The sequence below is a fragment of the Drosophila elegans genome, unplaced genomic scaffold (genome assembly GCF_018152505.1).
Source record: "Drosophila elegans isolate 14027-0461.03 unplaced genomic scaffold, ASM1815250v1 contig_149, whole genome shotgun sequence".
In the NCBI taxonomy this organism is placed as follows: domain Eukaryota; kingdom Metazoa; phylum Arthropoda; class Insecta; order Diptera; family Drosophilidae; genus Drosophila; species Drosophila elegans.
Window position 1 is genome coordinate 24,690,219 of NW_024545513.1, and position 13,384 is coordinate 24,703,602.

The window sequence follows — 13,384 nt, forward strand, 5'->3', positions numbered from 1 at the left end:
CAAAATAAGCCAGTGCTTCCAGTGCTGCGTAGGCAGTCCTAAATAAAATTTATTTAGATTATTAATTTTTGTTATCAGCTTTAAATGTGTACATACAGGCCAATAAATATGTAAGCTAGAGTCTGCCTACGAAAACATTGACCTGGATATCGTGGAGTCCGAATAGATAATTTACTTGTCGTCCCTAAAAGTTTTAACGTTGTCGTTTTTAATCATAATAAATATTAAGCCTGCAGATTGCATTACAAAAAATGTTCTTCCTGTCGTATGCGTAATATTTGGCAAAAGCCTTCGAGCCTTTTTGCCTTCACAAAAAGTTGTAATTTGTTTTTTCTTTACTGGAGACAAAATGTAAACATTTTTGGGTAAATTAAGTTAGAGTTTTGGCCAATTTTAGTTTAGAGAGATGAGTCCAACCTAAAGTCCGATTATAAACGTTGAGCCTGGTCCTGGGCCACCATTTTTCGAACTACCAAAAGAGCCATGTGCAGAGCGTAACGAGATAGCCGTTAGGACCACGCCCCCATCAATTTGGAGCCGCCCACCATCTGCAGATTTTGTTTTTTTGTTTCAGTCACGGCAACTGTTGACACTACAAAGTGGCAAACGTTGTTGTTGCTTTAGCCGTTGCTGTTGTTATTGTTCTTGTTGATGATGTCCTTGTTGCAGTCGTAAAAAAGTGATCCGTGTGTGTGTGTGTGTGAGTTTGTAACACATAAATATGCATTTCCCATTCCCCATTTGCCATTTGCCAACGGTAGCAGCCATCGAGCCATTGCATGCGAATATTTTTATACATATTCATTGGCTTGGCCATGTCCATGTCAATGTGGGTTAGTGTGCTTTTTTCACCCCGATTTTCCCCCTGTTTCACCGCCAGCATCGGGGCTCCTCGGATTTTCCGCTCCTGTCTGGCACCTGCGACATGCAACTCTGGCCAGGACTGGCGTGCCTGCCACATTTGCATAGCCAACTCTGGGGTGCCTCCTCCCGCCATTACCATTCCCAAGCCCCCCTTCACATAATGTCAATAAAAAGTAACAGCAACTGATTTCCACTTGCGCCCTTTTCCTTAAGCCAGGTGTGTGGGCCAGGTGAACTGAATCTGTGGCGGATTATTTCAGGATTTTAAACCTGTTTTGTTCAGAAGTATTTAGTAGTTAAGAATTTGGAATTAAGTATTCTAGAATCTTGAATTTAAGAATATAAAATTTAACAATTTTTACAATTTAGATTTTTAGAGTATGAATTTTAAAACTGTGATTACAAAATGTTAATATTGTAAGTTGTAAAATTCGAAATTGTAAATATTCTCAAATTACAAATTGTTTAAATACAAATTCTTGAATTCTAAATTTTCTTTAAAAAAAATTCTTTTAAGAATTTGAAAACTTATAATTTTATAATTAAATATTTTACAATTTTAAAATTTCTACTTTTTTTAAATTTACAAAATTAAATAAATTAACTGACACCAAAATTAATCAAACTATTTTTGTTAAGTTGGATGTGGTTATTTTAGGGCTTTGTTATAGAGATCAAATTAATGTTTTAGATTTGTTTAGTTCAAAAATTATTATCTTTATTTTAAGGCTGAACAAACTCTTATCGCTTATGCGTAAAACTTTACTCACCAAAAGTAATTTACTTTTTCAGTGTTAATAGCATAAACATATGTATCTTAGGTTTACGTTTTCATACTTCAAAACGAAAGATCACCGACGTCACCTTAAATAAATATTCATTTCTTAAAAATATTACAATTTTAAGGGAGTTCCTGGTACTTTATTTTTGGGGAAACTACAAGAAGAGCGCATCGCCATCACCACTAATAAAATCACCTGAAAGTAATATTATTGTAGGCGAATAAAAAGACAACACAAAACAAGCCAAATGGCAAATGGCAAACAGCAAATAAATAGTAAAACAACCAGTCAGACTTAATGGGTTGGCAGGGGAATCCCCTGCAGGTCGATGCCAGCTATCCGTACGATGCCATGTCCGTGTCTATGTCCATGTCTATATCCGTGTCCGTATTTTTGTCCGTATGTCCGTGTGTGTGCGTGTCCATGTCCCTGCCATGCGATGCCATGCGATGCCAGCGCGTGGTTTACACATGTTACCTGCTTACCTGAGGACTCGAATTTGAACTCGTACTCGCAGTGCCCCTGCAACTCGTACAAACACAGCAGTAACAACCGTCATTAGTCGACCCGTCGACCGAAAGTGATGGGGGTTATCTGGGCATATAACTAGGTACTTGTTTTCAGGAGCTTTTATCATGTCCATGAATATCTGTTGGCTTAAATAGGATAGATTTTAGAAATCGTGATTTCCATTTGTTAATTATGTTTTAAATAGTAATGGGACTCGGCTATGAAAAATGTTTAAGGAAAATGTTTAGCAGAGTCGAAATACGATCAAAAAATATTGTTACCTTAAAAATTGTAACGATAAAAAACCAAAACGTTACACTTATGTAAATACTATCAACCCTACTCTATGTATAAATTATTTAAAAGTGCATTTATCTTCTCCATAAATGGACATTATACATAGTATTGGCATTATGGGTAACCAATGTGGATAAAGCAAATTGTACTTCTTTCACCTCTGACAACTGACTAGACAAATTTCAACATTGTAAGTGGGTTGAGTGCAGTCGATAAAACGAATTTGATTATGAATGACAACATTTGAAATGTTCCAATTACGCTCTAATATTTTGATAAAACTCCACGCCAAAAGTTCAATAGACTGACTGACTGACTGACTGACTGACTAACTGACAGCGACAAATTTGTTGTTGACCATTTTCTGAGAAAATGGGCAAAATGGAAGAGGTAAAAGAGAAATGCATAGTGTCCTTAAAATAAATGGGTCCTTATATTGCAAAACTTTGACTGCGGCAAATGTAAATACTATAAATTGGTGAAAAGTTGTGTTATCATACCCACAATTTGTATAAAATAGTGTTGTGCTCAAATTTAATAAAAATGAAAACAAATAAAAGTCTCAAATACCTGGTATTTTTTTTTTTTGTGCTAAAAAATTAATTAATACAATTAAAGGTTTTAGTATTGGCAAGGGGCCAATGTCATGAAATATTTGCTTTAATTTACTTTTTTTTAATAAGTCTAGAAATTACTTATCACGTAAATAGCTTTAATATAATATATTGGTAAGAGGTGTTAATGGTCATAGTGGATAGTATTAAGCAGTGTCATTAAATACTTCAAACTATTTTCTATTTTATAAATTGAAATGATGTTTTCGTATACTAAAATAAAATGGTTTTTTCTGCATTTTCAGCGGACAGCTCGTTTCTTTTGGCCAACGCACAAATCGTCGATTTCCCGATCGTCTACTGCAATGAGTCCTTCTGCAAGATCAGCGGCTACAACCGGGCCGAGGTCATGCAGAAGTCGTGCAGGTATGTGTACGTATTGCCGATTTATATTCACTTCAACTACTTTCGCTCTCTTCTCGCTGTTGTTGGTGTACTCTGCGTTCCAATTGATGCTTTTATTGTTAATCCCTAACGATTATTAATATTTATTGGTGTCCTTGATGTTGTGGCTTTGATTGCCGATTAAGAGGGCAAGCCATTTGATTTTTAACTATCGATGTGTTTGTCACAAGTTTTTTCTTTATGTTGTACGTATAAAATGGAATATTGTTAAAGCATATTCATTGTTAACTATTTATATTTTTCATCCTGACCCTTGGCATTGACTAGGTTTTTAACTTATATTTAATTTCTAAAGTGAAAACATTGTTAGCGCATACATTTTAAATGCTGTTAGTTTTTACATTTTTAGTTTAACAAGAGTCACGAAGTCTACAGAAGTTGTTTTTTGTGTTTAAGGTCATTATTACTATACTTCTTCCAGACTCTTAGTTTTACTTACTTAAATTACTAATCGCTATACAATTTAAAGGGGCCAATGGCATCACCTTAATTCTTCTCCCTCACCTTCACCAGCCTTCGTTGCACTTATCTTTAAATTCCCATAATCACTTTCACTTTCTTTAGTTTGACTTTTAACCGCGTTAAAGTTGCACGCTCATTTCTTAGGCAAATATTAGCTTAAGAGCAGAGCTTCTCAAACTGTAAGCTGCATAATCGCACAGGTGCGACAGGTGGCAATGCGAGGAGGGGGTTAGGCAGTCAGACAGGACAGAGACTCTGGAGATTTTCCTCTGGGATCCTTGATGGCTAAGAGGATTGCCCGAGATTGCAGGAGATTTTTTGCCTGTCTCGACTGGGTCTCTCCGACCATTAACAGGTTGTTCACGCACCTGACCTGAACAACGTACACCCACTCCACTCATACACCACCCACCTGTTTTCCACCATTTTCCTGTGCTTATCTGCTTAACGGCTTATCCGCAGCTGCTTACACCGGCCATTGAATGTGAAGTTCATTTATTGTTCCAGCTTTTTTCTCCGCTTGTAGTTTTTTCAATTAATTTGCGTGCTTTTTTTTGTTGTGCCGGCCATTAAAAAACCATTGTCGAACTTAATGCACTTTGCTGCTCAGCGAACTTAATGCAAATGGACAGGAGAGCTTTCCACCTTTTTCCATCTCGCGTAATGAAAGGAAAACGCCACAAAGTATGCAGCGCATTGCACGGAAATATGGTACAAATGGGATTCACATTTTTTTAATTTGTTTAAATTACTGTTTATTTAGCCCTGTGAATAATCTATATTCTTTAATTAATAAATTTGTGTGCAAGTTGCATAAGCCAGAAAAAAATAAAATAGAATAATAATAATAATAATGTTTGATGGACAATTTAATCTGCATTGTCAAAAAAAATAGAGAAACAAAAAACACAATCATTAAATAAACGGGCTGTAAGTAATATTACTGTTTATTTTGCTATAATTAGTATGGCCATGGTTAAATATTTTTGAAATGTAAATGCATTCACCAGACTTCAAAGTTCGAGTTATGTCAAGTATGCCTCTCTTAAATACATAATTAATATTCGGATCAGAATACTGGTGGTATAATTGCCCGAAAATGTTTAAGCAAATGAATCCCCTTGAGAAGTTGGTTTAATTCCTGTTCGCGGGAAAATTGTCTTTTTTACCGCTAACCAGTTTTTCTTTTGTGCCCACCGCTTGCTTGCGATTCCATTTTCCGTAACACTATTGCAAATTGCCTGCCGGTGTTCCTGACCAAACAAATTTTCTATGCAAACCTTTGGTGAGTTGACGTGGGAGAGTAAGAGAGATGGAAGAAGTGTGAGAGATATGGAAAGGAAAAGAAAGAGAGAGAGAGAGATATCACCTGCACAAGTGCTAACTGCATTTGTTTGCCTTTATTCGGCTAGGACTTTCGATGGTCGTGAACTGGGCCCCTCAACCTTTTTTTATAGCCACCTCCTTTCCTCTATTCCTGTCTCTTTTAGATCGATGTCGCTGTCCCTTTCTCTTCGTCTATCCCTTTCCCCCTCTTGCTTTCTCCCACCAGTCTCATAAATCAACAAGCGGAGACCCAGAGGCCAGTGTATCCAATGATTCTCCCGAGAATTGTTTGTAATTTGCAGGTTAAAAAAACAGCCCTAAAAAAAAATAGGCAGAGTATACCTGCAGCATCAGCGGCTGATTCCCCAGTGGAAAAAATTCAAGTTTTTTAATGCCAATCTGCCGTTTAGCTAGCAAATTTTCCCTTCCACCTTCGTTATTGCCTTCTCTCTCTCTGGGCTCATCCAACCCTCTCTTTCGGCCGCTCAATCATCCGTTTTGGTGTGACCCACTTCGGTGTTGTTCTTGTTTTTGTTGCTGTTCTTGCTTGTTTCTGTTTTTCTGGTCGCGTGTGAGCCTCAACAGAAAAAAGAAATGGAAACAAGAAGAGTGATGACCAAAGGCAACAAGAAAACGTTGACCAGCAAAAAAAGGAAAATAATTAAGAAGAAGAAGAAGAAGGAGAAGGAGAAGAAAAAAGGAAATGGAATGGGAAAGAAAGTGCAAAGCAGTCAAAGAGCCGTTTGATTTTCAATCGACTTTTGCTTAAATGTAATTTTTTTCGATTTTCGTATGGAAATTTATTCTTAAAAAATACCACCCCATCTTTAGTTTCCTATAACCACTTTAATTTTACATTTCAATACAATTTTTCTCCATTTTGACTCAATTTTAGCTTGAAAGTATAGGAAGTTGTCAGCAATACCTTTAAATAACGTATACGACGAGGTGACCAATCAAAATGTTCTTTACTACTTTGCTGATAAAAAATATAACTAAAGGTTCTTACTAAGTACCGTTTTCACCAATAGTTTAATTTTAAAAATCACATAACAACATTTTTTTTTTTGTTTATTGTATTTTTCAAGTACAATAAATGGGCAAAAAAGAAGAAATATGTTGATACTAAGTGAATAATAATTTATTATTAAAAAATCTCTGGTTGTTTATTTTGTAATTAATTAAACAAAAAAAAATCTAGAAATTTAAAAAGAGTGCCATTATTAAAAAGAATAGTTAAATTGGTGAAACATTATTTTAATAAATTGAAATGCTACAGAAATCTTAAATGGTATTAAATTTCTTGTCAACTATTTTACTCTGGAAACTTGGACTTTACCATTAAACACTTTGAACTAGTAAACCCCTTGTGGACATCTTTCTGGTATTTGTTAGATTGGATTGGGGATTTTCTTTGAGTGCTTTCTTTTGGAGCCGACCCCCTGGAAAATAATAGAATTTTAAGTGCTTGTCGAGAGCTTTTACTGTGCTCCAGCCATGAGCACATAAACACTTTGTGCATCCATATCTATGGCTACATGCCATATATCCCTGACCAAATCCCCTAACCGGGGAGCATAAGCATATCCAGGACCTGTTTTTTGTTTGCTTTGTAACCCAATTTCATTTTTTGTCCCTGTGTGTGGGTACAAAACACACACTCAAGCACACACACATACACACACATACACTCGAAGCGTGACGTCGCCGATTCGCTGGAGCATAGTTTGTTGAACTTTTGTTCGGGGGCCACGAGAATAAAGCAAAACAACAGAAATTAACTACTACTCCTCCTTCCCCTTCCCTTCCCTGCCCATCCTCCTGTATCCGCCTCCTTCTCACTTCACCCACTTTTCCTTCGGTTGCGTTCTCGTTTTCCCTTCGCTCGTGCTGCTGCTGACGTCATCGAGCTCGACCCAAGAGTATGCAACACTTTTGTATGGGACTGCAAGTGTGGTTCCCCTTTGTCCCGAATTCCAACTTTTTCGAGTGGAAAATAATATAAGCACGAAAAGTTTAGCCCCCTGTTAAGCCCAGAAAGTCGATCATGAATTATTTAGTTTTCATTGGGAAACGAAAGAAATATAATGAATTTAATAAAGGTATCCAATGTGATATACACATAAGGCTAAGCCCCAACGCTCACGTTCGTCATAGTTTTTCAACTATTCGTTGGGAAAAGGCCAGGCAAAGCCAGTAAATTTTCACGCATAACTTTTGCCGGCATGTTGGGAATATTAAATTACTGGCTACAGTTTTTGATTTCAGGCATCTGGGCCAAGCTAACTCTGCCAGAAAGAACATATAAAAATTCTATTAAAATCTTACTTTGGTAAGAGATATTTAAAGGTTAAACCAGCTTTCTGTTTTAAATATACTTATAATATAGAAAGACGTATTTACTAGGCTTTAAAATGGAATGCATTTATTATTACATACGTGACTTGGCTATCGACTTCATTAAAACTATACACATTTAATATTTAATGAAGTTTCTTGAACAATATTTGACAAGCGTATCTTACTATTAATTTAGTTTTGATAGTTTTATCGAACGCCTTGACCTAATATGAAAAAATAAAAAATTGACCTGAGCCCCAAGGAAATGTGGAAAGCATTCGGTTGAGCAGCGGTGCATTAAATTGATATTTGTTTAATACTTTTTGCTGTGTGTGCAGTGAAGCCTCGCCGTATTTTTACCCGGTGAGCCCCAGGTGCATCAATCTTGTTTTGTTCGGCATGTTTTCCTCGAATTGGAACGCTTTCTGTTTTCCCATTTTCCGCTGCATGTGTTTGCCTTGCTGTCCGTGGGTGTGTGTGTGTGTAAGTGTGTGTGAGTGTTTGTGTGTTTGTGGCATGCAACCGACCAAACTGAAGCTAACCAAGAATAATACCTCGTCTTCTCTGCACATCTCTTTTTTTTGTTTATTTCTGGTTACACATCCTCATCCACATCCGCATCCTTGGGAATCCTGCAGATGCGGCTTCATGTATGGCGAGCTGACAGACAAGGAGACCGTGGGTCGACTGGAGTACACGCTGGAGAACCAGCAGCAGGATCAGTTCGAGATTTTGCTCTACAAAAAGAACAGTGAGTATGCCCCCCAGTTTTCTAGTCTTTTAGCAAAAATTCGATTTCTGTGTGTGCTAAATTGCCTGTGCCCGGTTCGTCCTAATGGCCAGTAGTTGGAGCTCGATGCTGGACCCAAATCAAAGTCAACCGGCTTCGCATTAAGTCCTTAATGCCCCTTTTATGACTAGGCTTTCAAAAAAACCAACAGCAGCGGTAGCAATAAAAGTCGTATTTTTCAAAAAACACAAAAGTGTATACAGAACTTTGTTTTTCATCTTCTTCTTTTAATTTAATTTTTTTCTATTGTATATTTTTCCAGTAAAAGCAGAGAAGATACAAATACTAAAATAAATAGCCTTGTCTAAATCCATTTATTACCAAAATTTGACATTAATCTCACTGTTTTAAGTATTAAATTAAATTAAATTAATTAAAATAAATAATAATAGCTCTGTTAAGCTGAATGTTTATATATGGTCCGAAGTCAAACTGATATTTCTACCTCGCTCGTATGCTATTTGGCTTTATGCTCGAGTTGTGCCCAATGTAAATTGTTCATTTCGTGAAATTCTGACTCCAAACCGTTCATAATTCATTCCCCCACTCCGCTTCAGTCGCTTGAATTACGATTTTCGAGGGTGTGTGTGTGTGTGTGCATAAACCCCTTCCAATTTGGCGAACATAATTCTACCTTCTACCACCACCACCACCTGCCTCTCCCGTAATGCCAACAAATTGGGCCTGCGATGGCAGCCCGCCGGCACTTTTGAGTGAGGCCCATCAATCAAGCTGCCAGCCAGCCCAGACACCTGTAATGCCAGCCATCCAATCGCAGTCATCCAAATCCGAATCCATGCAACCATCCAACCCATAGGCAAACATCCAAACAGAAAAACAGCCAAATCAAGTGGAATCGAGTCGCCCAAAAGCTCCCCCAGCGAGTATTGCCAGATCTGCGGGTGTCGAGCTCATGAATTAACGCCTTCGAGTATCAATTTTCAGATTTGCAGTGTGGCTGCGCCCTCTCGCAGTTTGGCAAGGCACAAACCCAAGGTATTTGGAGGTTTTCAATTCGATTCGGGGTTGATTTTCCGCACGGCCCAGTCAATTTTCCATCTCGATTCATGTCTTGGTCTTGGCAGCATGCCCATGCTGCCACTTCCACATCCTGTTGCATGTTTGTGATCGGTCAGAGAGGTCGAGATACATTAAATAAGCATAACTCAATTGCAATATTGGAAAGTGCAACATCTGGCGCGCATTTCGATCGGTGGGGCAGAAGAATCGGAACCCGATTGAGATTGAAATGGCAATTGACCGGCAAAATATTTGCTTCGATTGGATTTGGGCCAAGGAGAAAGTGGCAGAAACAATAGCTGAGTCTGAGCACTGACAAGGGTCCCCTGGCAATTGGATATCGCTGGCCATCCTCACATATTCAGATGGCCAAAACCAATTAATCTCTCCATCGGCTACAATCAATCCCAGCATGGAAATATAAATAGAAATAGGAATAGCGACTGAAACATTAACCGCATACAAAACATTCAACAGGAAACGGAAGTTTCAAATTGTGCTTGCAATTAGTGAATAATTATGCCATCAACAGCAAATACACATTTATACACACTATACACTAGAACAGGATGTAAAGTGTTCTTGTTTCGTGGAGATCTAAGCACATTTACGAGCATTTCAATGTAGAAAAAATAATAGAGACCTAGACAAATAAAATGAGTTAACTATTTATAGTAAATCAAGTTTACAAATACATTTCATTATGCAGACAAAAAATTTGGGCCTTTAAAGCAATTGCGCAGAAAGCAGTTAATCAATTTATTTAAAAACTTAACTATTCCTTAATTTTATCACTAATTCGTTGCTGTCACAGGTGAACAAAGGTAAACCTACAAAATTGTTAACTCATAGAGTCAAAGTGGTAGCAAAAGCCTTCTTTCTTTTGAAAGTGTTAATTTATTCATGTCATTTAAGTATGTAAAAGGCAGTTATTGAATCAATAAGCCATTATCAATTTAATGTATGACTTAAATGCGTAAATTTGCGTTCGAAAACCCATCGATTGGGTCGACATTTCGGTGTACTCATTGAATTATGCACTCGGACAGACAAAGAGTAAACAGTTTCAGCTGTTGCACACATATGGAACGCACTGTATGCTGGCGATTTACATGCCAGCTTCCATTGTCTGGATGCAGCATTGAGCATTGAGCATTCAGGATCCAGCATCCATTATCCAGCGTTCCATAACAATAATTGCAATCCAATGAAATGTCTGCGGCTCTCTGTGTCTCTGTTTCTGTTTCTGTCTCTGTCTGTTGGCTGCTCGTGACCTGAATGCGAATGGAATTATCTATATGTATATATATAGATATAGTATATATATATATATAGAGAGAGTAAAGCATGAAGCGAGCTTGCCTTGCTCGTTGGCCCCTCATCGCCGTAATCAGGCCGCACTTACCTATAATTGTTATTAATCCCGACTCTCCACCCACCTCCCACCGCCCACAGAAACCCCACTATGGCTGCTGCTGCAGGTGGCCCCCATCCGGAACGAACGCGACCTGGTGGTGCTCTTCCTGCTGACCTTCCGGGACATCACGGCCCTCAAGCAGCCCATCGACAGCGAGGACACCAAGGGAGGTAAGTGACCGCACCGCATTCCCATACTACTCAGCTTCACAATGAACCACGGTTGCCGTTGCCTGCAAAAGTTTACAAAAAATTGTTATCCAGTAATTTAATGCTTTAAACACTTAACCTATCTATGTTGAGGGAATCTCGAGATCTGGTTTAGGAATTGGTCAAACAAAATGTTAGATAAATATGTCCCTAATGTGATCTATAAATCAAACATTAAAAAGAAAATAAAATATAAACTCGATACTAAAAGATTTCAAACTATTTGACATTATAAAGTACAAATTTGTTTTAGGAATGCGAGAAAAAACATTTCATGTTATAATTTAAAGGAAATTGGACACTGCTCTGATTATTGTAAATGAACAATTTCAAAATAATTCATAAAAACAATCGTAAATGTAAAATGTTTAGATAAATTTATATTTAAAAGATTCTTGATGGACTTTTTCTTCAATATATTTATTGCAATTTATTTAATTACGTACAAATATTTGTTATATATCAAACTTTTAGATGTAAGCAAAAACAAATCTTAGCTTTGTTGTTGAAAAAATAATCAAATATAAACGTAATACTTTTTAATTTATATTATGTATTGCACTTTAAAATCATTTCTAGCAGCCGTGGTCCAAATCCATTTTTTTGCACCTACGTTTTTGTCTCTTTCCACCTTACTACTCTACTTATCTGCTCTCTCTTTCCATGTCTACACAACACACACAAACACAAATGCACACACAATCACACCCGCCTGTAAATACACTTTAACAAATTAAAAACCAACAAAACGAACCAAAACAAAACAAAACAAACCCAATTCGATGCGCGAAAACACAACACAATACAATATATAATATGTTATGTACATAAATGCCACTCATACCTTTGACAATCTTTGTGTTTATCCTTTTTGCGATGTTAACTAACTTTTTCGATGCACTGTCTTCTCGGTGTTTGTGTGCGTGTCCCTCCTCGTAGCGGTTAATCTATTTTTGCCAGTTTTAGGTCTCTCGAAGTTCGCCAAGTTGGCCAGATCGGTGACGCGAAGTCGCCAGTTCAGCGCCCATCTGCCCACGCTGAAGGACCCCACGAAGCAGTCCAACCTGGCGCATGTGAGTCCCTCTTAAATGTTAATTAGTCCTAATCGAAAGACAATACCCTTCAAATAGATGATGTCGCTGAGCGCGGATATCATGCCACAGTACCGACAGGAAGCCCCCAAAACGCCGCCACACATACTCCTGCATTATTGTGCATTTAAAGCAATTTGGGACTGGGTGATATTGTGTTTAACATTTTATACAGCCATCATGGTGAGTGAAAAAATTAAACCGCTTTAGGACAATACAAAAAGAAACCTAAAACTTATATCCTTAAAACCTTTTTGGAATATTAAGATATTCATACAAATAAAAACATGCTCGCTTATTAATTATATTTTTTTTTTTAATTAAATTAAATGCTAATTTATTCTCAAGATCCATATTTTTATTATACCAAACTCCCAAGCTCGTAGAGAATATAAATTTCGAATCTTATGCTTCAGAAATGCAAAAACTTGCAAAGATCCTTTAATTAGAAAAATATTTAGTCATGCCTCCAGGATCCTATAAAGATTTTTACTATTATCATTTTATAGCTGAAATTTAAATATATTTTTTTAAGAACCTTCATTTAAATACATTTTCTACCTAAGCGTCTTCTGCAAGCGCATGCCAACTATTTAGTATTTTATAAGTAACCATGATAGGTTTCTATTAACTTTAGCTTCCCAACACTGCCATCCGCATCTGTACGCTAAATCGTTATTAATATTTATTTTCAATATTAAAGTAATATTTTTACATGGGTACTTACATTTATAAGCCCCTGATTTCCTTAACCACCAATCATTCCGCCCAGCAACGATTGTGAGATACTTTATGACTTGCAGAGGTCTGGTTGTTGGGGACACATATGGGTTGTGGAGTATGGTTTTGCTATGAATGGGCTTATCTGAGGGAGATTGCGATACCTTCTGCCGCCAACCACATCCACATTCAGCTTACCACAATGCCTTTTCATAAGCCGATGTCGTCTGTCTGCTCGAATTGTGTCTATTTCCGTCAACAAGATGTTAACATTTTCGCTTAAATAGCGCTCGGCATAAGTTCTCATCCGTACACGTGTGGATTTTGGGTCCTGAATGGTGTCCTCATTGGTGTCCTCTGTGGAGTCCTACTCCCCTATATCAAATATTTTGTATCCGAAAGAAAGTTGCAATTCCTTGTTAGGTTCTTGTTTCGGTTTTCATGTTGCACACACTTTTCGTTTACTTATTGTTTAATGACATTTTGCGGTATTAGTTGCTTATCCCTGTGGGTGTGTGTTTGTTTCTATATTTTGTT

The 13,384-nt window shown here is 37.3% G+C and overlaps 1 protein-coding gene across 10 annotated transcripts in view; it reads left to right on the forward strand.

The window, feature by feature from the left end:
* Positions 1-13,384, forward strand: part of LOC108148151 (potassium voltage-gated channel protein eag) — a 45,903-nt gene that overhangs the window by 15,350 nt on the left and 17,169 nt on the right. For 3 of the 10 annotated variants that reach the window (XM_017275035.2, XM_017275037.2, XM_017275042.2), the window contains exons 2-6: positions 3,313-3,439; positions 8,239-8,351; positions 10,866-10,997; positions 11,976-12,109; positions 12,167-12,310. In XM_017275035.2, the coding sequence (XP_017130524.1) occupies positions 3,313-3,439; positions 8,239-8,351; positions 10,866-10,997; positions 11,976-12,109; positions 12,167-12,310 (650 nt within the window). The remainder of the gene's footprint in view (positions 1-3,312; positions 3,440-8,238; positions 8,352-10,865; positions 10,998-11,975; positions 12,110-12,166; positions 12,311-13,384) is intronic. The other 7 variants (XM_017275038.2, XM_017275041.2, XM_017275043.2 and 4 more) reach the window with 5 other exon arrangements.